Source organism: Hypomesus nipponensis, chromosome 11, assembly GCF_054491055.1.
Source record: "Hypomesus nipponensis isolate SF chromosome 11, ASM5449105v1, whole genome shotgun sequence".
In the NCBI taxonomy this organism is placed as follows: Eukaryota; Metazoa; Chordata; class Actinopteri; order Osmeriformes; family Osmeridae; genus Hypomesus; species Hypomesus nipponensis.
This window is the reverse complement of record NC_140371.1, coordinates 4,478,595-4,505,037: the sequence shown is the minus strand read 5'-3', so window position 1 is coordinate 4,505,037 and position 26,443 is coordinate 4,478,595. Positions and strand designations below refer to the sequence as shown.

The 26,443-nt window shown below is 44.3% G+C and overlaps 1 protein-coding gene across 2 annotated transcripts in view; it reads right to left on the bottom strand.

Annotated features, from left to right (window-relative positions):
• hpse2 (heparanase 2) overlaps positions 1 to 23,727 on the bottom strand; it is a 59,832-nt gene extending 36,105 nt beyond the window's left edge. Inside the window, exons 1-4 of one of the 2 annotated variants that reach the window (XM_084710093.1) lie at positions 23,716 to 23,726; positions 23,368 to 23,627; positions 20,053 to 20,207; positions 19,520 to 19,681 (exon numbers count right to left, since the gene is read on the bottom strand). In XM_084710093.1, coding sequence (XP_084566219.1) covers positions 19,520 to 19,681; positions 20,053 to 20,207; positions 23,368 to 23,627 — 577 coding nt within the window. In that variant the 5' untranslated portion in view covers positions 23,716 to 23,726. Of the gene's footprint in view, positions 1 to 19,519; positions 19,682 to 20,052; positions 20,208 to 23,367 lie in introns of both variants that reach the window. The other variant, XM_084710092.1, reaches the window with a different exon arrangement.
• Positions 23,728 to 26,443: the final 2,716 nt, after the last annotated feature.

The following is a 26,443-nucleotide window of genomic DNA, read 5'->3' as shown; positions in this document are numbered from 1 at the left end:
GCTATAAGTTCAAACTGATTGCTCTGTAATTGAAGAATGTCAGAACCCCCCTCACCTCCTAGGGGGGTGGGGTCTGACAGCAAGGGGGGATCTGTTTGTGTGTGTGTGCGTGTCTGTGTGTGTGTGTGTGAGGGGGGGGGGGGGGGATCACACCAAAGACTTCCCAAATGTCAGCATCAAAGAGTTAGGGTGAACAGCAGAAAGCCCTGTAGCATTTCCCAAACAAGATTTCTCCAACGCGCCAGTTAGATCACACCAAATCTCGTCACCAAAATATACTCCAACATAAAGAAAGTCATTCAACATTCCACCGACACATTATGACATTGCACACACCCAATGCTACCCCTTCTCCCTTTACAGGATGGTCGATTTAACAACCAAGAACTCACACACACTCCGACATTGCTCCAAGTACAGGAAACGAGGCGTTTCGCTTTCCTTGTGTGTTGCCCCCGCCCCCGCCCCCCCGCCCCCCAGACACAAACACAACCTTTACTCTGGGTCCTGTCTTGCTCTGTCTACAGGGGGACCTACTACTGACATTGTAGCTCTCTGTCACCGACGCCAAGGCATATTCTCAGCTGGATTGTTCTGGACAGAGAGCCGTTGCGAGCGGAACCGTAACACCAAGTGTCTATCGTGTCAAGAAAGTGTATATTAACTAACTAGTCTCCTTGCCATAATTCTTTTGAATATTTTGGAATGTGAAACTCCCAACTGCTGGTTGTATTCCCAGATGTGTATTCCCAGGTCTGGGTTCCTGACTGGAAATCTGGGATGGAAGGATGATGGATGAGGGACAGAGCAAGAGCTCCAGACCAGGACACCAAAGCAAACAGAGGCACTCATCCCAGAGCCCTGCTCCACACACTGGGAAACAATCTCGGCAATCACCATCATCATCCACCCGTTCAAAACAAATATCTGCTGCCATTACTTAGGGTCCAATTAGAGCTCAGCCCGACCCTTAATTCAAAGAAATTACCGGAGCAAAGGTTTGAGAGGCTGGTGAGGTTTAGCAAAGAGACCAGGTTATGTTGGTGTGCTGGCCTGGATTTTGGTTTGTGTGAAGGGAGCTGTGGAGATCAACAATCTTCTCACGTCTCGCTGTCCTTCGACACCCAATGCAGGCGGGGCAGGAGGAGGGCCAGGGGGAGCAGCGGAATTGTGGGGAGCTACAATTCCAAAAGCAGTAGAGGTGGTTTGAAATCCTGTCCACTTGGCTAAGTGCTAGATGGGTGAGCTTGGTGATTGGAAGAACCAGGTTTAAATCTCATCCATGGGAACATTCAGCTTCTGCTTTCAATCACATACAACATTACAGGGAGTTTAAGTGAGTTGGGGGGTCAGAGTGCAATATAAAAGAAATGTTCTGGAAAATGTAGCAATAAACTAATACAATGTTCACCTCCAACTTGCTGAGGTAAAGACATGGTCTGACAAGACCGCAAAATGAGACAGTTCCACCCTGCTGTTCACCCAACATCCTGTCAGATGATAGGCCAAACCCAGCAGGGGTGACCGGCCTCTACCAATGCCAGGTCACAATACTCAAAGGTCTGGGTTTGTCTGTGTGTTTCCGTGGCAACCTTTTGACATGACAAAACTGGGAATGTTCTGCTGCTGCTAATCCATGTTTCTACCAGATGTTTTACGAAGAAACTTTTTTTTCTCCTTCCAAATCTTCTCCTTGAGAGAATGCCTTCCAAAGACGCAAGACTTGATAACATTAGTCTTGTCCGGGTCATCAGCTGTCTCAGTCTCCAGAGAGCACGTCTGTCTCCCAGCCACCTGCATGCTCCCAACATTATGACAGGAAGACTTATCTAAGGCCAAGCTAACCTGAACCCTCCTGAGACAAGCATCGTAAAGGCATCTTTTTTAACAGATGTCTATTAAAGACATCCAAAGGTGGGTTTTAAATATATGTAAAAGGTAAGAAATGTATGTATATATATATATATATATATATATATATATATATATATATATATATATATATATATATATATATATATATATATATATATATATATATATATATATATATATATATATATATATATATATATATATATATATATATACACATACACATTATATACAGTACACACAGCCTTAGTTTTGTCAACCGAGCCGTCTCGCAACTTCTTGAAATAGAACTTACCATCTAAAAGCCCTCTCTCCATCATTCAGCTACCGTCAGTAGTCAAAGTCATGTGACAACAGGTGATTCCCAGGGTCAAAAAGAAACCTGCATTAACGGCACTATTTTTATTGTTGCGTTAAAGTGAGATTGCGTTAACGCGTTATTAACTTTGGCAGCCCTAATATATATATATATATATATATATATATATATATATATATTTATTGTGTCTTGTCATTTCAGGCTTCTCCAGGTCAAGGACAGTGGTCATGCTACATCATATTCAGAAGACATGGTTCAACCTAGAACTTCATTTATTGACTTCCAATTCCTGTGTTGGGCGCTAAAGAAGTACTATGGTGGACGATGGAGCTAATGTGGCTCCCGAATGGGCATAGCTCTATCCTGAGATAACAGGGCTGCAGCGGGGCCCCTGACTGGTCGTCGTCAGCTGTGCCTGTAGCAAGGACGAGGATTGAGAGGCCTGTTGGTCGGGCCACATCTGCTCCACGTTACCGGGTGTCAGACCCTGCCAGTCAGCGGAGCAGTGTAACCTTGGGGAAAGGCTTCGCTCGGGCCGCACCTCCCAGGCCTGAGAGCCGCACCCCCCACACCCCACCCCCAATCCTGGGGGGAACATACTGCCGAAAATTCAATTCCGCTTTTCCATTCCGTGCCTCTGTACCCTGACCAGAGCAAATCTGATTACACACTTATGAACTCATAAAATGCCTTCAATAACAGCCTTCTCTCAGCCACAGTTTGAAGCTTCTAAGGAACCAAACACCCAGGGCAGGAGGATGGGAAGAGGAGGGGGATGTGAGAGGGGGCCGCTGGCAGCAAAGTGCACTTGGGTGGAGATTTGCATGCTTCTGTCGGAGTTTGGACCATCGAGCTGCATCCCCAGCAGGGGCATTGTTCGACAAAAAAACTAAACTGGGGCACAGGCCCCCCTCACTGGGGCACAGGCCCCCCTCACTGGGGCACAGGCCCCCCTCACTGGGGCACAGGCCCCCCTCACTGGGGCACAGGCCCCCCTCACAGGGGCACAGGCCCCCCTCACTGGGGCACAGGCCCCCCTCACTGGGGCACAGGCCCCCTCACAGGGGCACAGGCCCCCTCACTGGGGCACAGGCCCCCCTCACTGGGGCACAGGCCCCCCTCACTGGGGCACAGGCCCCCTATTCATACCCCTTTTTTTTCGTCCAAGCTTGCTGCGCACCATTCACTACTCGGCTATAGAAACTCCCCTTGCTTAACCCACTATACAGCAGTTCAGGGATGCAAGTTTGATATTAACTATGGCAGGGACATCAATAGTTTATGCGTGCATCGATTTGTGTTTTCGGTTCAACTGCTTTAATTTTACAAGCGTTGATTGGGATGCTGCATTTATTTTTTCCGGGATTATCAATCTAAATTAATGCACTGACTAATTAAGTGAATTGTTAAATCAAACTTTAGATTTTACTGGAGCACAGCAGATTTATACTGGGGCACAGCAGATTTATACTGGGGCACAGCAGCTTTTTACTGGGGCACAGCAGATTTATACTGGGGCACAGCAGCTTTATACTGGGGAACAGCAGATTTATACTGGGACACGTGGCCCAGTAAAAAGGGTCTAACGACGCTCCTGATCCCCAGCTTGACACCTTCATCCTCACACAGGTGAAGGGAAGTCTGGATCAGTCCAGACTGAGAGCACATTACCTCCCTACAAAAACAACTCCCACCATGGTGAGCTTGAGCCAAACACTCGACACACACAAATAAAGTACTTCTATATATATTACTTCTACTGACACCCACTAATTCACTAGACACACAATACACACACAAGCACACTAACACACGCACACTAGACACACGGTAACACACAGTAGCACACACTAACGCAAACACTAGACACACATACGTGCACTAACACACAAGCGGACACACAGTAACACACTAACGCACCAGCTCTAGACACACAATAACACACACTAACACACAACTCTAGACACACATACACACTAACGCACAAACACTAGACACACAGTGACACACACTAATGCACAAGCACAAGGGACACATACATGCACTAACACACAAACACTGGACACAAACACACAACAACACACAAACAGTAGACACACCCTGAAACACACCAGCCGTCAACAGAAACACTTTGGCAGGAAAAACTAATTATAATTGAAAACGGGAAAGAAAACGATTTGTGATCTAACATGAGTATAAAACCTCCTTTTTATTCCTAATGAGGTAGTAAAGAGGAGAGAGCGTCCAACCTCTGTGCTTCGTTTCCCTCCCCACTCTTTGCCAGCCAAGAGAGTGGGTTCCTATGCTCACAGCCAAACACGACTGGCTTCCACATGTGTCTCTACAGGCTTCTGGCGTATTCTGTGGATTTGTAAACAAACAAATAAGGAATGTGTGTTCTATCTGAAAGAGAACTGAATCGAATACACTGTTCTCCAATGCCCTGTCTGCTCGGCCCAAAGAAAAACACTTGAGTTGCGACCATGCATTCTCACACACACACCTGTGTGCTTGCAAGCTCTCTCTCTCTCCCTCTCTCTCTCCCTCTCTTTATTTCTCTCTCTCTCTTTCTCTCTCTTTCAGACACACACACACACACACACACACACGCAACAACCTTAATTTCATTCTCACCATTCTTTTCACTAAAGCACAGTGACCACTCTACAATTTATGTGTTTCAATTGTACAACAACAAAACGTAAAAACACATAAACATCAACATAGCATAGCCCTCTAGCCCCACCCAGTCTCCCACAAGCCCCCATTTTGAACAGTGCTAGAGGCTACAGAAGGTCAGAACTATGATGTGAGAGTCAAAACAGCCTAGATGTTATAATGAGCACCGCGTGTGAGCTGACTGCTGAGGTGTGTGTGTGTAAGGGGGGGGGGGGAGTCTTCGTAGAGTAAAGAGCAGGCTGGCACATACATCAGCCAGTACTCTCAGACAACCTGTGGAATATAGCACGCACAATCTTGGCGCTGTGGCCAGGGTCATACTTAGCATTAATAAGTACTATGGCCAAAAGGTGGACCTCAGTTTCTGTTACCTGTGGCACAAGGAATTACGTTTTACTAACTATCCTCCCTCCTTATTGACGATAACAGAAAACAGCTCTCATAAAACCATGAGCGTGACCTCGACTTAAGGCTGTTGTGCTGGTCTCTGTTCTGCTGGTTACAGATTAGAGGAAGGGGTGCCAGTTTTGACAGTGTTTATCAAAGCTCTCCACAAACTGCCAGCTGGAGAATGCCATTAGCTCACAGGAAGCAAACAGGATATCAGCTCTCTCTGCCAGGAAACGCCAGGTCTGATAAATGTCTGCAGATCAAAGCTGTGATCCCTGAATACATTATCATCCTCTCTCCCTGTCTCTCGCACTCCGTCTCTCACTCTCTCTCTCTCTCTCTCTCTCTCTCTCTCTCTCTCTCTCTCTCTCTCTCCCTCTCTCTCTCTCTCTCTCTCTCTCCCTCTCTCTCTCTCTCTCTCTCTCTCTCTCTCTCTCTTTACGACTAAGATGACAGGTCATGACAGGTCACAGGGACACCATGCCTGTCCTCCAGTCTGCCTGGCTTGTGTCACACTGCTGAGGATTTCATCATTTGAGCAGCTCTGACAGACTGGGCTTGTGGTCCAGTCCTGGGATCAGACTTCTGTCAACACCACTCAGATCTCAGGGACAACACTGGGGATTCGACCTTTCTTATGGAAAACACAGAGATATTCAAGGAATTAGATGAGGTCCTCAGCCTCTCTCTAGTTTCTCTCTCTTCACCTCTCTGTGCTTCCTTCACTTTTCCTCCATCCCTCAACCCGTAGAACATTCAATCCTCCCTCCCTTTCGCTCTCTTCCATTATCTTCATCCCTCCCGCTCCACCTCACTTGTCTCCTCTCCCCATCCCTCCATGTCTCTCTCTAAGCCCTTCTCTCCGTCCCACCTCTCTCTGCCGGTTGCTCTGACACCTCAGCAAGGAGGCTCAGGATGATAAATGGCCTCTATCGCTCTTCCCTTCCTTTCGCTCTCTCTCTCTTCATCCTTCCTCATCTGTCTCCTTTCAACCAGCCCAACATCATTTCAATCTCTTTCTTTCCCTCTTCCCCCCTTTCCCTTAAACCCTTTTCCAATGCCCCCCTCTCCATTCACACACACACATCTTTAGACAAAACTCAACATCTTTCCTTCCCTCGCTCTATCTCTCTTGTTGTCTCAACCCCCTTTCACACACAGACATACCAATGACATCGAGCGGAATTAAAAGGTAATAACAGAGTCAAACGCTGTGTTGGCCAACCAATCTCTTACACAATGCACATGTTTGAGGGGCAGGTTAATATATGAGCCTTCGCCAGGGGAGCATCCGCTGTGTAGGAAGTGTCCTTTGCTGGGGTTCAAACGCTCTGGCAGCACGGCTGGGGAACAGCTGGGAACGCTGGAACAAGTCAACCGTGCAATAGTAAGGACAGGACCTTGGAGAACGTTGAAGAACTTCAGAGAATGTTAAAGGACATTAGAAAATGTTGGAGGAATCGAGACAACGTTAAAGACGGGAGGACCTTCGATGACCATAGTGAATGTTAATGTCTGTGTCTAATCTATCTGACACCAGGGTCATGGTCATAGTTATAGTTACTAACCTCAGCAGGGTCATGGTAACTGACCTCAGCAGAAGCAGATCCAGTGCACTGTCGTACAGACTGTGCGGACTGTTCCTCTGTCGTGCCTCATTGACATGTGAGTCTGCAGGGCTGCTCATGATTAACACTGTTGGCTGTTCAACATGGCCTTGGTACGCCAACAAAACACACACACGCATAGGCCTTGTCCCACACAAAATGTAGCACACAAACTCACGTGCGCACGAAAAACCCCACACACACACACCATTAACAAACTGTCATTGAGGTGACCAGTACTCAGGCCCGGCCCAGGGTTAGGGTTGTAATTGGATTGTAATGATCTGTGAGCTACCACAAGCAGTCTATTGTGTTTCCTGGTGGGGTCAGATGGCTGAGCGGTTAGGGAATCAGACTACTAATCAGAAGGTTGCCGGTTCAATTCCCGGCTTTGTAAAATGACATTGCGTCCTTGGGCAAGGCATTTCACCCTACTTGCCTTGGGGGAATGTCCCTGTACTTACTGCTCTGGATAAGAGCGGCTGCTAAATGAGTAAATGTAAATGTTTCCTGAACAGGTAAGAGATGCACAGCTGCAGAAAACGCCACGGACGCTTGCACAGCTTCTCCCGAGTCTCTCCCACTCCCCAGCGCCAAAACCCCCGTCCTCTCTGCTCCATGCTGCCTCCCTTACAGCCCACCACCCTCCACCACCCTCCACCACCCTCCACCACCCTCCACCACCCCCAACCACCCTCCACCACCCTCCAACACCCTCCACCACCCTCCACCACCCTCCAACACCCTCCACCACCCCCCACCACCCTCCAACACCCTCCAACACCCCCCACCACCCCCCAATACCCTCCGCCACCCTCCGCCACCCTCCACCACCCTGCACCACCTTCACCCCCACCCCCCCATTCCCCACTCTGCCTGCTTCGACCGCCCTCCACCCCCCGTTCGCGCCTAAAACCCTGTCAGTCACACTAAGCCACCCCATTCACCCCCACCCCACCTTCCCTCCCGTAAGCTAGTGCACAGAGAACTGAGAGTTAGAGTACTTCGGTCAGGCTTCCCCACCTCCCCACCCCCATCATCCCCACTTTCCCCAACTAACTCTCCCCTTCGATGGGAGGCCTGGAAGAAAAACAGAAAAGTATGTTTTTCTGGGGTCTTTGGAAGAAAAACGGGTGTATGCCAAACAATCCCAGGAGAGGAAGGAACCTTTTCAAACATTTTCCAGCCGAGCAGCTATTAAAATGACATTCGTTCGCAGGTTGCTGGCACTTGTCTCACAGCATATTGCGAACACATGGAATTACATGTTATGTCCATTTGTGATAAACACTTGAGGTATGTCGTCGCCTAAAGGAAAACAGAGAATGTGTTGGCTGTGTGTGTGTGTACACGTGTGTGTGAAATAGAAGAGGCCAGGCAATCAAGAGCCCGTCATGCTGAGATTTAACTGACCTCACCGCTGTTAACTTGTGAAGGGAAAACACACACACATACACACACATCCATGCACACATTCTCATTCACACACATTTGCACTCATTCGCACACAATCGTACCAACACATACTGTACATGCACACACACTCATACACACACACACACACACACACAATCCCATGCAAGGCAGAATTGCCCAGCCAATAGACTTTAACAGGGAGATCCTCTACGTTCAATTGCAATTTAATCGAGCTGAGTTCCAAAATGGAAATATGTGTTCATATTTGTGTTCCCCTGGCTGTGCTCTGAGTCTGGGGCTGTGCTCCAGGGTGACTGTGTCTGTCAAGAGCCAGAGCACAGCCAGGTATTGCTTCTCCTACACTGCAGATGCGGAATGTGAGCTCTCTGGCTCCACGTTCTTCACCTCCAGACCAACACTGGGATCCACCTGCTTCTGCTGCACGACTCAAACCTGACTTCTACATGGTTTGTTACACACATCCATCCGGAAAGTCATCTTTGAAAATTGTTTGGAAAAGGGCAGGCATTTTAAAATTATACTTGGCAGGTGATTGGATGAACCATCTGTCTATCATCGTCTATCACGAGCTAACCGCAGCCACGCACGTAGCTGTCAGTAATTCCTCATTGGATGCTGATTGGTAGGAACCACTGTGGTTCAGGCACAAACGGATAAGTTGAAGTCTGGCGAGATGGATCTTTGCATGGTTGTGATCTTGCAAATCCAGCTGTTCCACAAGGTTAGCCCTGTTGTCCTCCCCTGCCTCTATCCTCTCCTCACCCTCTCCTCTCGCTCTCTTCTCACTCTCCTCATCTCCCCAGGCCCCTCCTCTACTCCCCCCTCCTCTCCTGTCCTCTCCTCCCTACTTCACCTCTCTCTGCCTTCCTCCCCCCCCCCCTTAACCTTATTAATCATCCCCCTGAACAGTAGTGTGGTGTGGTGTGGGGGCAGGGTTAAGAGGGGGGGGTGGTGTCATGTGAAAAAATACAGACTACTTCTTATAGGCAGATCGTACACAGACAGGAAGACGTAGTTCGGCAAGGAGGTTAATAAAGTCAACTCAAGTCAGCATTATGCTGTTTTAGACTGCTAGGTGTACTGGGTGGAAGGTGTGGTCAGGGGTTTGACAGAGGCGTACAGACGATCAGGGACTCCAATATACCCTCACCAGCCACTTTATTAGGTACACCTCGCTAGGACCGGGTTGCACCCCCTTTTGCCTTCAGAACTGCCTTTATTCTTCGTGGCATACTTTCAACAAGGTGTTGGAAACATTCCTCAGAGATGTCGGTCCATGTGGTCATGATAGCATCACGCAGTTGCTGCAGATGTGTCGGCTGCACATCCATGATGTGAATCTTCTGTTCCACCACATCCCAAAGGTGCTCTATTGAATTGGGATCTGGTGACTGTGGAGGCCATTGGAGTACAGTGAACTCACTGTCCTGTGCAAAAACCAGTTTGAGATGATTTTAGCTTTGTGACATGGTGAATTCTCCAGCTGGAAGTAGCCATCAGAAGATGGGTACACTGTGGTCATAAAGGGATGGACATGGTCAGAAACAATACTCAGGTATGCTGATGCGTTTAAACGATGCTCAATTAGTACTAAGGGGCCCAAAGTGTGCCAAGAAAATATCCCCCACACTATTACACCACCACCACCACCACCAGCAGCCTGAGCCGTTGATACAAGGCAGGATAGATCCATGCTTTCATGTTGTTTACTCCAAATTCTAACCCTACCATGTCGCAGCTGAAATCGAGACTCTTCAGACCAGGCAACGTTTTTCCGATCTTCTATTGTCCTATTTTGGTGAGCCTGTGCAAATTGTAGCCTCAGTTTCCTGTTCTTAGCTGACAGGAGTGGCACCCGGTGTGGTCTGCTGCAGGAGCCCATCTGCTTCAAGGTTCGACATATTGTGCTTTCAGAGATGGTATTCTGCAAACCTTGGTTGTAACGAGTGGTTATTTGAGTTATCCTTGCCTTTCTATCATCTCAAAACAGTCTGCCCATTCTCCAACAACCTCTGACATCAACAAGCATTTTAACCCACACAACTGCCGCTCACTGGATATTTTGTCTTTTTCGGACCATGCTCTGTAAACCCTAGAGATGGTTGTGCGTGAAGATCCCAGTAGATCAGCAGTTTCTGAAATACTCAGACCAGCTTGTGTGGCACCAACAACCATGCCACATTCACAGTCACTTAAATCCCCTTTCTTCCCCATTCTGATGCTCGGTTTGAACCTCACCAAGTTGTCTTGACCACCTCTCCATGTCTAAATGCATTGAGTTGCTGTCATGTGATTGGCTGATTAGCTATTTGTGTTAACAAGCAATTGAATGAGTGTACCTCATAAAGTGGCCGGTGAGTGTATACTTAAACAGACACAATCATTTCTTTGTTGAGTGAACACCCAATTAACACCACACCACTGCTCCTGCCTAAACACAGTGAAGGAAGATTTCTTAAGGAGAACACTGTTCTTATGGAGAAGACCCACATCTTCAATGACAGAACAGCAAAGTCCAGACAATCGTTATGTACTTATGTGGTGTTCATTTCATAACATGGAACCTGCAACCTTTTCATCTGCAGTCAAATGCTGTCCCTTGTATCTATTCCAATTCCATGAAATTGCTCTGGTGTAATTGGGTTGGATTCAGCACTGTGTTAATGTTCCAGTCATCTCTGCTCTGCTGTTGTTCCTATTGAAAATCTAGGATGCTCAGCTATGTGTTTATTGTTTTGTTAGTCCCCATCCAAGCCAAGATCTAGGAACAGTAGTTAACCCCCAGAAAAGCTGTAATGGGTGCTACACAAACCAATTAAATCACCGTCATCACGTGCTTGCGTGTTTAGTGTGTGCATGCATCTGTGTGTGTGTGTGTGTGTGTGTATGTATGTATGTGTGTGCATAAACATATAAGTGTGTGCGTGTGCTTGTACGTGTGTGTATGGTGTGTGTGTGCGTATGCGTATGTGTGTGTATTTGTCTATATGTATCTGCGTGTGTGTGAGCAGTATGTGTGTGTGTGTGCGTGTGTGTGCGTGTGTGGGTTTAAGTGTGTGTACTGTCTGAGGTCAGTGTGTGAGACTTGGCGTGGCTAGCAGTTCCATCTCTCTAGCTGGAGCTGGGGTTAGTCCTGGGATTCAGACAAGCATGCAGACAGCGGTTCCTTCAACAGAAACCCTATCTGCCTCAGACTGTTGGTGTGTGTGTCTGTATGTGTGTGTGTGTGTGTGTGGGGGGGGGGGTGATGTGTGAGTGAGTGTTTATATGTGTGTAAGAGAGAGAGAGAGAGAGAGAGAGAGAGAGAGAGAGAGAGAGAGAGAGAGAGAGAGAGAGAGAGAGAGAGAGTGTTTGTATGCTAGTATGTGGTATGACACCTTGTAGGGCAAGAGTAACATGTAGAGATGAAGGCTGGAATGGTTGAGGTGATTGATAGGTTTGGAAGAAGGCAAAGGGAATGAATTGATGGGGGGATGGATTTCTTTCCTTCTCTTTCTCTTTCATTTTCACCCTCTCTTTGTCTTTCTCTTTCATTCTCCCCCATCTCTATTTCACTTTCTCCATCTAATTCTTTCCCTGTCTCTCTCTCTCTCTCTCTCTCTCTCTCTCTCTCTCTCTCTCTCTCTCTCTCTCTCTCTCTCTCTCTCTCTCTCTCTCTCTCTCTCTCTCTCTCTCTCTCTCTCTCTCTCTCTCTCTCTCTCTCTCTCTCTCTCTCTCTCTCACTTTCCTTCTATGTCTCTCTTTTCAATGAATACCTGAGAGAGATAGATGGATTCATTATTCCATCTCACTCTTCACTCTCACACCCATCCCTCCATCTTTTGACTCACCCGTCCCCCATTTACATTTACTCAAACTCATCCCTCCATTGTTCTCTCCATACCCTGACTCACCCTTCTTTTCCTCCACCTCTGCCTCCCTGTTCTCAGACTCATCCCTCCATCTCTGCCTCTCCATCCTCAGTCCTTTGGCCTCCACACTCTCTAGCCTTCTTCCCATTGAGATACTGGCAAGCCCATGTTAGTTTTGTTCATGGTGTGTGTGGTTGTCTGTCTGGCCTCATGATTTAAGCGATGGCCAACTGATAGGGTTTTAATTCGGACCGTAATTAGAAAGGGTAAACTGTTGAGACTTCATCAGCTAACTTTCTTAGAACATTCTATGGACGGATGGCGTGTGTGTGTGTGTGTTCTTTTGGACACTGCTTGCTAGACTCCTGTGTGAGTTCAAAGAGAAGGTATTAGTGTATCCAACAGCCACAGCTTTGTTTACTTTGTCCAACAAGTGATTACACATTGTAAACGACCATGTCACATGATACCATGTGAGGTCAGAGTATGAAAGAGAACATGTGCATGTGCGTGTGGGAGTGTAAGTGTGAGAAAGAGAGAGAGACCGAGACAAAGAACAAGGTATCGAAAATGAAGAACATATAAAGAGAGAAGAGAGTGTGGTTAAAACAAATACAGTCTAAAATAACTTATTTTCACAGGTACAAACATCTGTCTAAGTGTTAGACCATAGACACACACACATACACACTCACATTCACACACAGATTGGACCCACTCCATCTTTCTCTCGGACCATGAGAGGAAGAAGAGCTTGCAGCACCAGCAGGAGACGAGAGCTTAAATTGCCCTGTGCATCGACACAGACCTGTTTCAAGCCTAAATACTCAGCTTGGGACCTGGGTTTGGAAGCTAAGCTCACTATGGGGTCAGTAGTTGAAGTGCCTGGGTGCTGAGGTGTTGGATAAACAGAGTGTGCCATGAGAGCAGTCAAAACACAGACAGCTATGTATACAGAGACCACAGAGAAGCTCTCCCACTGCAACAAGGACTGGCAGGGAGGGAGGGAAGGAGAGGGGGATGGAGACATGAGAAAGGGAGTAGGGAGGGAGGGATGGATGGAGGGATATCGGGGGATGGAGAGATGAGGAAGGGGGAAGAGGGTGGAACAGAGGGATAGCGATGGGGATGGAAAGAGGGAGGTCTCGGGCAGGGAGTGAGGGAGGGCATGAGGCCGGAAGGAAGGAAGGAGAGTTGAGAGAAAAATAAAAGGAGGATGAGGAGAAGAAGGGAATGACAGATAAAGAGAGAGGAAGGGAATCTAGGGAGTATTTACGTCTGAAGCTAGGACTGGAAGTTTAAAAGATTGCCTGCACATCTCCTTGTAGGAGTTGAGAGAGAGAGAGAGAGAGAGAGAGAGAGAGAGAGAGACAGAGAGAGAGAGAGAGAGAGAGAGAGAGAGAGAGAGAGAGAGAGAGAGAGAAAGAGAATAAAAGAAAAGAAAAGAAAAAGATAATGAAAGAGAGAAAGTGTGAGAGCGAGTGAGATAATGAAAGAGAGATATAGAGAGAGTGAGGGAGAGGGAGAGAGGGATATAATCCCTTACAGAAGAAAAATGTATTACAGTATATTTGAAAATACCATGTGATATATTTGGCAAAACATTCCCATATATGGGATTTAATATTTATACTTTCCAATACATATATTGATGATGCATATATTATACACTATAATATATATTCATGTAATATATTACAATACATTGCAAAATATACAAATAATTGCCGCTTTCAATATATTGCAACATACTGAACATGAATATTTTTATACATCCCAAAATAGATGCAATTTTATACTTATAAATAACCACCACAATGTATGCCGCTGTATATAGGAAAATGCATGTAAAGATATAGTGTAAGATGTATGTTTATTTTATAGTAGAATACATTTTATATATATGTAATATTATATGGAAAGATACACATGAAACAGATATGTGTTCAAGATATGTTTTCAAGATATTGTAGAATATATTTTAAATATATGTAAAATTACATGGAAATATATGTACTTAAAAGCCATTTTCCCAAAAAAATTACCCATAAAACTAATTTATATTTTGGGGGGCTTATTTTCCATTACTGCCTGAACCAAAATTCTGAACATTCCATATGCTGTTGAAATATGATATTCATATTCATATTTTATGAAATTTCATATTAAATCATACACCTTAACTGTTTATACCCTATTGAAGAGGATAACTAGGGGATTTTTATGATGTGAATAAATATATGATTACTTAAGGCAAATGATATTTAATCAAGGTGGTTTCAAGCAGCCATTGTTTACAAAAACTTCTCCATCCACTATACCTCATCAGACAACTAAATGTTTTACCACTTTAATTACAAGATGGAGAAACACTTTGAGTAGGTGGAATATCCACAAAACTGTGGGCCATGGAGAACAGAAGAAAGATTAGAAATATCATATTTTGATTAAAAGTTATGACCATTCTAGTAACTTGTGGAGACATAGGGGAAACCGGAATGTTCCTCCCCCAAAAGTAGCTAGCGCTATGGCTGGATACTCCTCTCGATAACTAAAAAACTGTGAAGATTCTTCCACAATCAACCAATTGGCCAAACAAGGCATGTACATTTAGCTTACAGTGTACATAATCTAGCTAGTTAATATTGTTTTTCCAAACTTGCGTCACTCCCACAAACAATGGCTGCCGTTGCTGACGATATCTTTATTTCCTCCTCCCAGTAACCCCTTAACCAATGGTATGTGCTATGAGCATAAGTTGTCATGAGTATATGGCAGTTTTCAGAAATAAAATCGGTGATTGGACGGCAAAGATATTAAGGCAGGAACCATGGGAATTGTATTTCCCATATTTGAATGGTCTGGCAGGAAAGGGTTAGCAGTGACAACGATATTAGAATACCTTCTAGATGGCTGAGCGGTTAGGGCTATTAATAAGAAGGTTTCCGGTTCAATTTCCGGCAGTGCTGTGTCCTCGGTCTAGGCACTTCACCCTACTTGCCTCTGGGAATGTCCCTGTACTTACTGTAAGTCGCTCTGGATAAGAGCATCTGCTAAATGTACACTTACATTACATTTATTCATTTAGCAGACGCTTTCATCCAAAGCAACTTACAAGAGAGAGTTTTACAAAAGTGCATAGGTCACTGATCATAACGCCGAGATAGCCCCAAACATTGTGGGTAGCCGAACATGCAGCATGCAATGTGAAAAACCAAAAATAAGTGCCAAAGGGAAGAACCATACAAGCATGTAGTTAAACAAGTTATAATTAAACAACATGAACCTCAAAAAAGTGCAGGAGTGTACCTCTAGAAAAGCAAGCAAGAGTTTTAAATCAGTTACAGCTAACCAACAAGAGCAACAAGTCTCGAAGTAAGAGTCATTGTGATCCTGAGGGAACTAACATCAGGTCCAGCAAATCATTCCTAGATGCCGTTGTATTCCCGGCTAATGACTAAATGTAAATGTATATATGACCATATATGTACATACATTGTATTTGCATGTTCTCATACATTGTAGAATATATTTCCATATAATTCGACATATATTTAACATATATTCTACCATATATCAAACATACATGTGATAGTATATCTTTACATATATTACCCATATATGTTCCCATATAATTGCACATATTTTGGGATATATAAACACATTATATATGCATGTTTAATATATTGCAATATATTGAAAGCGGCAATCATTTATATATTTTGCACATTAATATATATTATAGTATAGAGAAAGAGTGATAGAGAGTAATATAGAGTGAGATAATGAAAAGAGAATGAGGAAGAGTGATATCATGAAAGAGAGAGAGTGAAAGAGAGTGAGGAAAGGAAGATAGAGACAGAGAGAGAAAGCGTGAGAGAATGGAGGAGATATAGAATTTCAAACCTAGTATTAGATTTTTTACTATTATTATCATTATATAACCTAGTGTATGTGCGTGTGTATGTGTATGTGTGGGTATATACGTGTGTATATATGCGCGTGGGTGTGTATGCACGTGTGTATGCGTATGCATATGTATATACGTATATGTATATATATGTGTATATATACATACGTGTGTATCTATTTACTTATTTATGTATTTATTTATAGCGATTATTTGGCAACATTTATAATATACCAACTTGAATGATAATAACATGAATACAAGTTGTACACCTGTGTGGTGTAGCTACACGTATGTATATGTTACTGTAAACTGCTGTGTAAGTCTCTCTGTATGTAAGTGTATGAAATATAAATATATATAAGGCCATAAGGAGAGAGAGAGAGAGAGAGAGAGAGAGAGAGAGAGAGAGAGAGAGAGAGAGAGAGACAGAGACAGAGACAGAGAGAGAGAGAGAGAGAGAGAGAGAGAGAGAGACAGAGACAGAGACAGAGAGACAGAGAGAGAGAGAGAGAGAGAGAGAGAGAGAGAGAGAGAGAGAGAGAAGAGAGAGAGAGACGAACACAGGAAGAGAAACAGAGGAGCAGAAGAGAGAGAGAAGCCTTCCGCTGAGGGGGACAGAGGTGAAGGTGACCACGATCTCTGCTTGTCTGAGTTAATGTGTGTGTGTGTGTGTGTGTGTGTGTGCGTGTATTTTTGTGTGTTTGTGTGTGTGTTCAGAGTGGCCCCATTACTCATAGCTCTAACAAGCCAGGGTCGAGGGTCATCCTGTGGTGAGTGGAAAAGGATGGAGAGGGGCTGTTAAAGGGTTCTTTACCCACCACCTGCCTACACACGCACACACACACTGATGACTACCAGATCCTCAGTGCCCCTTCCACCCCTCTGTTCCCCACAGCAGCCACTAACAACGCCTAATTCCTTAGAAAATGCTTTTCAGTTCCACATTTTCCTCCAGAATCTATAAGGTGTAGAGAGAGAGAGAGAGATGGAGAGAGAGAGAGAGAGAGAGAGAGAGAGAGAGAGAGAGAGAGAGAGAGAGAGAGAGAGAGAGAGAGAGAGAGAGAGAGAGAGAGAGAGAGAGAGCAAGTGAGAGACGTCTGTCCAGACGCAGAAGGTTTAGTCTTTACAGATGAGAAATGTTACTGGGGTGCTCAGTAAATCAACCCAGAGTAAATAAAGTCTTTCAGCTTGGCTTTCCCACTCCTCCCCATCCTCCCTCATTCCACTCCTCCATCTTTCCCTCCGTTTACTGATAGAACACCACTGGCACCTGCTCAACAACGGTGTAGATGTGTGTGTTTCTGTGTGCAATGTATGTGTGTGCCTGTGTGTGTGTGTGTGTGTGCCTGTGTGTGTGTGTGTGTGTGTAGTGCTGTCTACCCTGTCTCTCAACAAAACACCCCTTCCAAGAGCAGAAACCACCCAGTACACAGGGACAATGAGGAAGATAGACGCTCTTGCTGGGTTTGTCTCAGCCCATACACACACAGAGGCCACTGGGGAGGAAGCTAGACATTCATCTTCAGCTGTGGTGCTACTCCACTCTGGGCTTGATTAACAGCCCTGCTCCGGCTGGGATGTGATGCATCATAGGCTTACCGTATTAGCAGCCATTAGCCTGCAGACTCCCACATCTAAACGAATCGCCGGTCTTGTTGTTTTCGATTTAGACGTCCCCACATTCACCCACCCCTCCCTCTCTCACTATCTCTGTCTATTTGTCTATCTGTCCGCCTGTCCATTCACCCATTGTCTTAATCCATTCATGCATCCTTCCATCCATCCATCTCTCTCTCTCTCTCTCTCTCTCTCTCTCTCTCTGTCTCTCTCTCTCTCCCTCTCTCTATCTGTCTTGTACCTCTGGGCTGCGACACCAGTTACCTGGGAAAACCCTGACGTGACCAGGTTTTCTACGTGCACATATCTCCTCCCTGTGTCCACAGTGACAGGATCAGTTTGGGACGACCACAAGGCACGCCAGTTGAGACCACACAGCCGAAGATGCACAGTTTACCTTACTGACTGGGCCCAGGCACACACACACACACACAGGCTCACACACCGTGAACACACACACCGTGCACACACACATACCGTGCACACACACACACCGTGCACACACACACACACAGCTAGGCAGAAACATGCACACGGTTACACACCACGCACGCAGAAACACACACAGACATATAGCCAGCTCCCTCCCTAGGCTTTCACTGAATACATGATATTACTGGAAACACTGAAAATAAATTTGAACGGCGATCAGGCAAAACAACTTTCTCTGGTGTGCTCATGATGAAGTACGGCAGATGAAGGACATGTATTACACCCATACCCCTGACATCCTCAGTGTCCATGAACCATTAATATTCCTCAAATCCATTCATTGTTTTGAGAGAGGTTTTTTTTTTCTCCCCTGGAAAATGTGTAAAGGTCTTTTCTCCATGCTACAGTATACAGATAAACCGAACCAGGGCAGACATTCCTATATGGGTGGTTTTTACAAAACGTCTTTTTTTCCTCCTAATAAATCACAAACACATGCGGAGTTTTGAGCTGTAACTATATCTGCAGCCCTGCACTCTTCTGCTTTGCTTGTTCTGGTTCACAACGTGTCCAGAAGAAAAACCTGGACCTTGTCTCTAAAGAGTCATCCATAATATTTTGATATTTTTATAGATACTTATAAATAGCACCTTAATTACCATTTGGGTCACTGGAGTTTATTAGAAGAAATCGATATATTGCCCTTTCAGTAAACACACACACACAGACTCACACACACACTTGCATGTGAACGATGACAGACACGAACAAACCCAGGAACTCCTGCTTTCTCTCTTTCTCTTTCTCTCTCTGTCTCTTTTTGTGGTCAGAATTTGTGTTCCCTAACCAGAGAAGGTTAAGGGCTTCCTAGCTTCATCTGCTCTTTTCTATCCCTCCATCCCCCCATCCCCTCCCACTCCCTCCATCCTTCCACCCCCATCCCTCCACCCCCATCCCTCCACCCCCATCCCTCCACCCCCATCCCTCCACCCCCATCCCTCCATTCTTCCACCCCCCATTCTTCCACCCCCCATCCCTCCATCCTTCCACCCCCCATCCCTCCATCCTTCCACCCCCCATCCCTCCATCCTTCCACCCCCCATCCCTCCACCCCACCCCCCATCCGTCCACCCATGCACCCCTCAGTCTACTCTTTATACGAATGACATCAGTCACCCTGACATCTGATGGTTTACATCACCTTGCCTAAACAACATGTGTGTGTGTGTGTGAACATGTGCCTGTGTGAGTGATAACAAAGTGTGTGTGTGAAAGTGTGAGTGAAAATGTGTGTCCATGTGTGTGTGTGTGAGTGATGAGAGAGTGTGTGTATGGGTTTGTGTGCCAGTAAAGGTGTTTGCGTGTGTGTGCACGAGGGCGTGTATGTGTGATCTCCTACCTGTTATTGTGATGTTGCTGTAGACGTTTGAGATCTTCTCTTTGAGCAGAACCAGCTGCATTTGAGCAGCTTTCTCTCTCTGCAGCTCCAGCATCATGGCTGGGTGGTTGGCCAGCTTACAGCCCTTCTGCTTGTCCAGGGCAATGTCACTGCGCACAATATCTGAGAAAACAGAGGGTAACGGGTTCACACACATGTTCACACAAACTCCCAAAGCCTCACAGAGACTACAACGAGCCGCCCGAGATTTACAATATTGTGTCCATCCAGATTAAACCGTTATTTCATTTTGGTGAAAGTTCAAACGAGACGTAGGATATCTGCTTGTTCATGTTTATACATATATTGGGGGGGGGGGACGGAGGGGCAGGGGAGGGGGACCGCTGGGGAAGGGACGATCCATTAAATGGATAACATCTACCTTTGGCGGGTCCTGTTAGTGTTAACCCCCCCCCCCCCAACCTCACCCCCCACCCACCTTGGGGGGCAAGACCACTGACCCACTTGGAACCCCGACCCTCAGTCTCGCTCACCATCCTCATAGTTCTTCAGGTAGTAGTCAGGGCCGGGTCCGCGGAACTTTGCAAGGTTCTTCAGGTTGTGGAACTGCAGGAAGTCTGTGCGTTTGCCCCCGAAGCGCAGGTAGGCTGGGGACAAACCCCTGGCTAGGGTCACCAGCCGTTTGGAGCTGTGGGCGAGAGACATGCACAATGAACCACCGCTAAAACTTCTGGGGTAACCTTTTCAAGGATTGATTGAACCTTCCATTCAAGTCTAAAGTTAAAGGGATTCTTTCAGGGCTAAAAAACCTGATGCACCATCCTATTCCAATCTAACGAACTGTTCATTTGACTATGGTCTATTTACTACAATATCACACAGAAAATGCAGTATCCAGAACTGACTGCCAATTCATTTCTCAGTATGCTATTTGATAGGAACCAATGATGGATTTCTCATGAAAGAATATTTCTCATCGAGTAGGTTTCAAAATCACATTTCTCAAGAACCCCTTGGGCTTCTTGGGAAGTGTCAGATGGGGGAGGTTCTGATGTTTTAATCATCCATCCTGTTATGGTCTGGGGAAACAAAGCAATAGGCTCCATTTCTCAGATGGCCCTGTTCTTTGTGGTGGCAAGGACTCCAACTGTGTTTTATCACAATGTGACTATGCCTGTGAGAAAATTATAATAATACACTGTAGCATAAACAAACAGCTGTCAAACCCTTCAACACTCAACCTTCAGACGAGAACTTAAGAAGCGTTTTACTGTCTCTTTAAAATATGTCTTTGTAACAATGACACCAGTGAAGCCTGCAAGTATTTAATGCAGTGTTTTCTTTAAGAACAATGTGACCAAATACTTCCATTGCCAAATGATTTTGTTTAATGGTCCTTTCAGGTCCTCTGTCTGGTAGACAATAAAAACAATAACGACAATAAAAACCAGCTCAGTTTTGGGGACTTGGAAAAAGTTACTTGAACCATTTGTGACAAAAGTCGAACCCAAAGAAGTTCCATGGAAGTTCCCAGCACAGGTCATGGTACAGCAGGGTTTAATGGAGAAACCCCATGTCCATGATCTGAAAAAGATTTTGTGTGGAATCTTTGATATTGAACCTTCATTCAGAAAGTAAATTATAGTATCACAACAAGTTCATCAGAACAGCCATTTGTTTGAAGAACGTATTTGATGGCATTGAATGAAGCTTCTTTAGCACAAATAAAACATCTGCCAGAAGACAACATGGAGGCACTATCTGCTTGATGTTTATGTGCATAAACGGCTGACTAATCTTGGGCTCCTCTGAGGTGTTGTGTAATGTTGCTGGGACTCTGAACCCTTGAACTGTATGTGGACTTGCTTTCTACTTCTACAAGTCCTCTCTTAGATAATTTATATTGTTTTACTGTACTTTTGTTCAAACAACACTTTTTCAAGAATCAAAGAAAATAATCAATTCACATAATCCATGTTCATCAAATTAACTGTATCATTAGTTACAATAAATCATTACACGATAGAAAATGTTTTACTCAGTATTTGATGGAATATTGCAACATTCACAATATCCTCAAGACAGAAACACAGTGTAGTTAACAGGAAGGACCATGCCTCCCCAAAATGCAAATCCCAGAGCTACACCATTAAATCTTGTATTTAGAGTAAGGCTTGTTGTGGAAAATAAATTGATAAATAATGATAAATAAATAACTTCTAGCGAGAACAGATGAAAGGACACATGTAAGTTTATGGGTATACAATATGCAAAAACAGAGAAAATTGGTGATTATTTTCTATGATGATGATGTTAGAGAAAACAATAAAATTATAATATTTGTTGGTATTATTGGTCTTTATTTTAGTAGTCTCTGTATGGTTATGTACCCTTATATCTATTTTTACGGTTGATATATTATTATGTATTTAGTCCATAAAGACGTATGGTGTATTTCGAATCAGGTTTTAGATTCAAAAATTTCATATTTATACTAGCAGGTTAACCATTCAGCCATTCGAACTTTACATTGATATATCACTAATGAACATCAAAAAAGATAATTAGCCTACAATAATCTCTGTGCGTAATCACCTTGCTGGAAGTTTTTTTCTCTCTCTCTCTCTAAGGCCTAAACCCACAGACTCGCACAAATGCCTTGTCCCCCAAAAGCCCCAAGACGTTTAACCCCAACATTTCACGCGCAGGTCACTTTCAGCTCACCGTGAGGTTCCGTTTTGTCACAACTAGTGCATGTTGACGGACATGTCCTTTTGAATTACAATAGAAGCGTTTCAGATAAGTTTTCAAATGATTTTCGGGAAAGAAACCCTTAACTGTGTAATGAAGCCTGGAACTTAAACCGTTCTTCAATGAACACATACGCTCTAAGAAAAGAAAGATGCATAGAAGCATTTGGACAAAAAATACATAAAGTCTTCTCACTGGGGGACAGTAGTCTACACGTGAGAAAGAACTAGGGTTACAATTTACAGAAAGCAACTTAAAGATGACCGTTTTTATTAAATTGACTATCATTAACTACTTCTTATTCGTTATGTTGTTTAAATGGTTTTTACCTTTTTGGAGAAGTCTTAGTGACTAATGTTTTTATAAAGCACCCTTTCCTCACAGCGGCGAACCTTGACAAAACCTTGACCCGCCGGGGACATGCCAGAGTTGAACATTCGTTTGCATAACTGTTTAGTTTCACTAAATGAAAGCAAGATTTTGCAGACAAAGATGACACCTGTTGATTTTAGATCATGTAGCCTTGAGCCTTTTTCCATCGTTTTATCTCTAAATTACACAGTGGAGCTTCTGGTATCTTTCTCCATATCCCTCTGATGGTTCTTGTTTCTGTTATCCAATCAACTCTCTTTCTTTTGCTTGATTTTGCATGAAACTGAGACAAATGGCGAAAGTAGGCTACATGGAAAATAACATTTTTGGAAGATAATGATACTCAAGTCATAAAAATGATAACAATTAAGCCTGGACGTGGCCAATAGCCTGTTGGACACATATAACACATGAATAATAGGCCTGACGGTTAAAATGGTGAAACATGATTTGAACGCTAAAGTATAGCTATTTGACAGTGGACTAGTGAATCAGAATCCGTCCTCTCACACTAACGATGTTCCATAGGGAAGCCAGCCTTTGTGCTTTAGCATGGGCTACGCTGGATTCTTGAACTAGCTGTAGCATACTACTATACTATATCTTGACTGAATTGAATAGCCAAGGACACCATCACATCTGATTTGCAGAGATGAGATCACGTTAGATTTGCAGAAGGCATTTATTATGAATACGTTGAAAGATGTAAACAGACTGTAGTCTACCTTAGAAAGTCAAGCCATCCGTCCTTGATTATCGACGGGTCCAATTGTAAGGAGAGGAAGTTGTCGTTAAGAACCTTCACCGGACTCCTGGTGTTGACGTCCAGCAGAATCAACGTCCTTTCCATGAAGCCCGGTCGTTTCCCGCCCGGCACAGTTCTCCGGTAAGGGGAGGAGGAGGAGATCACGGACTGCACCATCAAAGCGACGGATGCCAGCCACAGAGATGAGCCTGAGAAGGGGCACGGGAACGGCTTGGGCATCTTCCCGGTCCCGGACATCAGACGGTTTGGGAAAGTTAGGTACCCTGGTGTGGGTCTTAAGGCAAAGGTGAGAAAAAAATATTCTTACCTTAAATCGGATTGTCCCTCCGTGCTTCTGCTGGACTTATCTGTTTCTGTCTTCCTGTCTGGTTGTCTCCCCCTCTGCCCCCCCCCCCCCCCCCTTCTTGCTGTTTTTGGAAGCTGGAGAGAGGGGAGAGCACGCCCCAGGCCTGCCTTCCCGCTAGCGAGAGCCAGGAGCTGGGAGGGGGAGAGGAGACAGCACCGCCCCTCCAGGATGCACAGCGGTGGTTCTGGCACTGGGAGAAACCAGAACGCGCAGTTACTTGGGTAACACGGGTGGCGAAGTGCGCTAAGGAGACCTAGCCTATCTATTAGGAACATGTGCAAATTAAACAGCTAGCGGCTCAAGGACTAAGTAGATAATTTTTTATGTATGAAGGAAGGTGGTCCCATCATGTATAACATCAAACAGCTAAGGTAGAAAAACAAATACTATAAAATAAAACAAATAAGAAAGCTTAATATAGCCTACTGTATATCACGAATCTTGGACATAGTTTGAAGCTTTACCTATTCCTAAAACAACTACAATTACGCACGTTGATCCGTGTCACAGAGCACATTTGTTATGTACATTTAAACAATAGATTATGTCACATACAATAAATACTAGTAGTGAAACATGTGTTACAGTAGATTACTAAAGGCTGCGTAAATGTTTGTCTTGTATTTGCGTTCAGGCTCTGGTATGGATGGAGATAGTTGGGCAGCAGGGTGCTTATGATACGTTTCAAAATATTGCTCACATATTTTTCTAACAACAATCAAGTTGGTTATATTGAACTCATGTCAATGTCCGTACATTTAGTCGCTGTGCGTCCCCCGTGCCAGGTCTGGGGGTCAGGATATGGGAACATGATAGTCAGCCTCTGAAAAATGAAAATAAAAAGTTATCTCACGTAAACAAATTCATTAATCACACAACACAAAAATAGTCTATTATTATCAAACGTAATCCACTGATCTTTTGCATTTCATTGAAATAATTATGCACTTTACAATTATTGGGTTTTAACAATTGCAAATACATTTAATTTGGGCTGTGTATTATACATTAGACATTCCAAAGGAATCCTACATTGGTAGCAATAAATAGCATAAACACAGTCTTACAACTGTATCTTTGTTGAACTGAATAACGAACTTTGTTTTTAGATTTGTTGATTTGGCTTTTGCCTATGTTTTTGAGCTGTTAGGAAACGGAGGATTGAGAGATGGACCAGGAGGCATTTGAAATAGGCCTGTACTTTGGCGAAATGGTCTGCAATTACATTAGATTAGGCTACGTTCCAAATCATTTTCAGAACCAATTTGGAGTCGTAAAACCTGTAGATTTAATATACCAATAAAATGTTTAATGTCTCTGCCTTCCAGATGTTTTTTGATAAGACACCGACACAGTGCTATCATCGGCGGGAAGAGGGATGCAGAAATCGTCCGTGAGTATCCTAAAACAATGACTTCACCTGTGACTAGCCAGGCAAACCGCGGCCTCACAGCAGCCACTGGTCGCCTGAGGTCAAAATAAAAAATAAAAAATAAATGAATTTCAGTATGCTACACGGTCGCAAGGAAGACGAAATAGGTCTTGACTAACGTTGAGGTGACCGTTACGGTCACCGTCTGTGTTTCTGTACCGTTTGGCGCACACACATATAGTCATTCATTCTAAATCAATGAGGCCTCGTGGGAGAGAACATAAGGAGGAATGCAAAGGTGAATGCTAGATTTGGAGGAGTGGAATGCCATGACAAATGTGAATCTTAGGAACAGACTTCACCTCAGCGCGAACGGTGAATATTTCGAGGATAGAAGTCCCTCGTAGTTAGGGGGGATATACCTTTAATATTTAGCTTGATCCATCATGTCACCAAAATATATCTCTCTTTAATATGAAGGCTACTGCCCAGCTTGCCTACCTGCAGTGGGGAGAGAGAGAGAGAGTGAGGGAGAGAGACAGTGAGAGAGAGAGAGAAATTCATTCACGTTAGTTTCTTTTAATGCGCAGTTACGGCAGATGGAACATAATCTCGTTTTGACTCGTTTGATGTTGGTCTAGCTGGCTCAGATAGTATACGTTGTTTGAAGTGTTTGTGATTGAAATACTTGCACGTGATTTTCATTTAGATATGAGCGATGTGTCTGCCATATGAGCTGTTGTTAAAACGTTAAAGATATATCTAAAAATGATTTAGTGGACTAGAGGCTATCCCAACCTTTGAACCAGGAGATGGAAAATGTGAATGCTTGGTCTATTGTTAAAAAAATAAAAACTACAAACCAAGTTTTTTTTTTCTTTTTTTTTTTGCAGATTGTAATAGTGTGTAAGAATGTAAGGCTACAGTACCTCAAAATTCAAAATACTTTATATACTTAGTAAAGACTAGACAATTTGGAAAGATATATAGGCTATATCTATTTTATGCACTTAAATTCATGACAAACAATCAAGGAAATGGTATGACAAGTTCATAGTCGTTTTGAAAAGCTGGTGGGGCTCTGCAAATGCACATTTTCTAATATATTAAAAAGGAAAGGTCGACGAATCGACTAGTGTCGAGTCCTCTGTAGTCGGGACAAATAAATTCGCCTTACCATCTTAGAAGAAAAAACACTATCATATTGCTTTTCAAAGGGGCATATCTATTATCATTAGACTTCATCATACTTTTACCGTATACCTTCCAAACAACCATTAGGCGATTTCTGTTTATTAGATAGCCAATACCAAATAT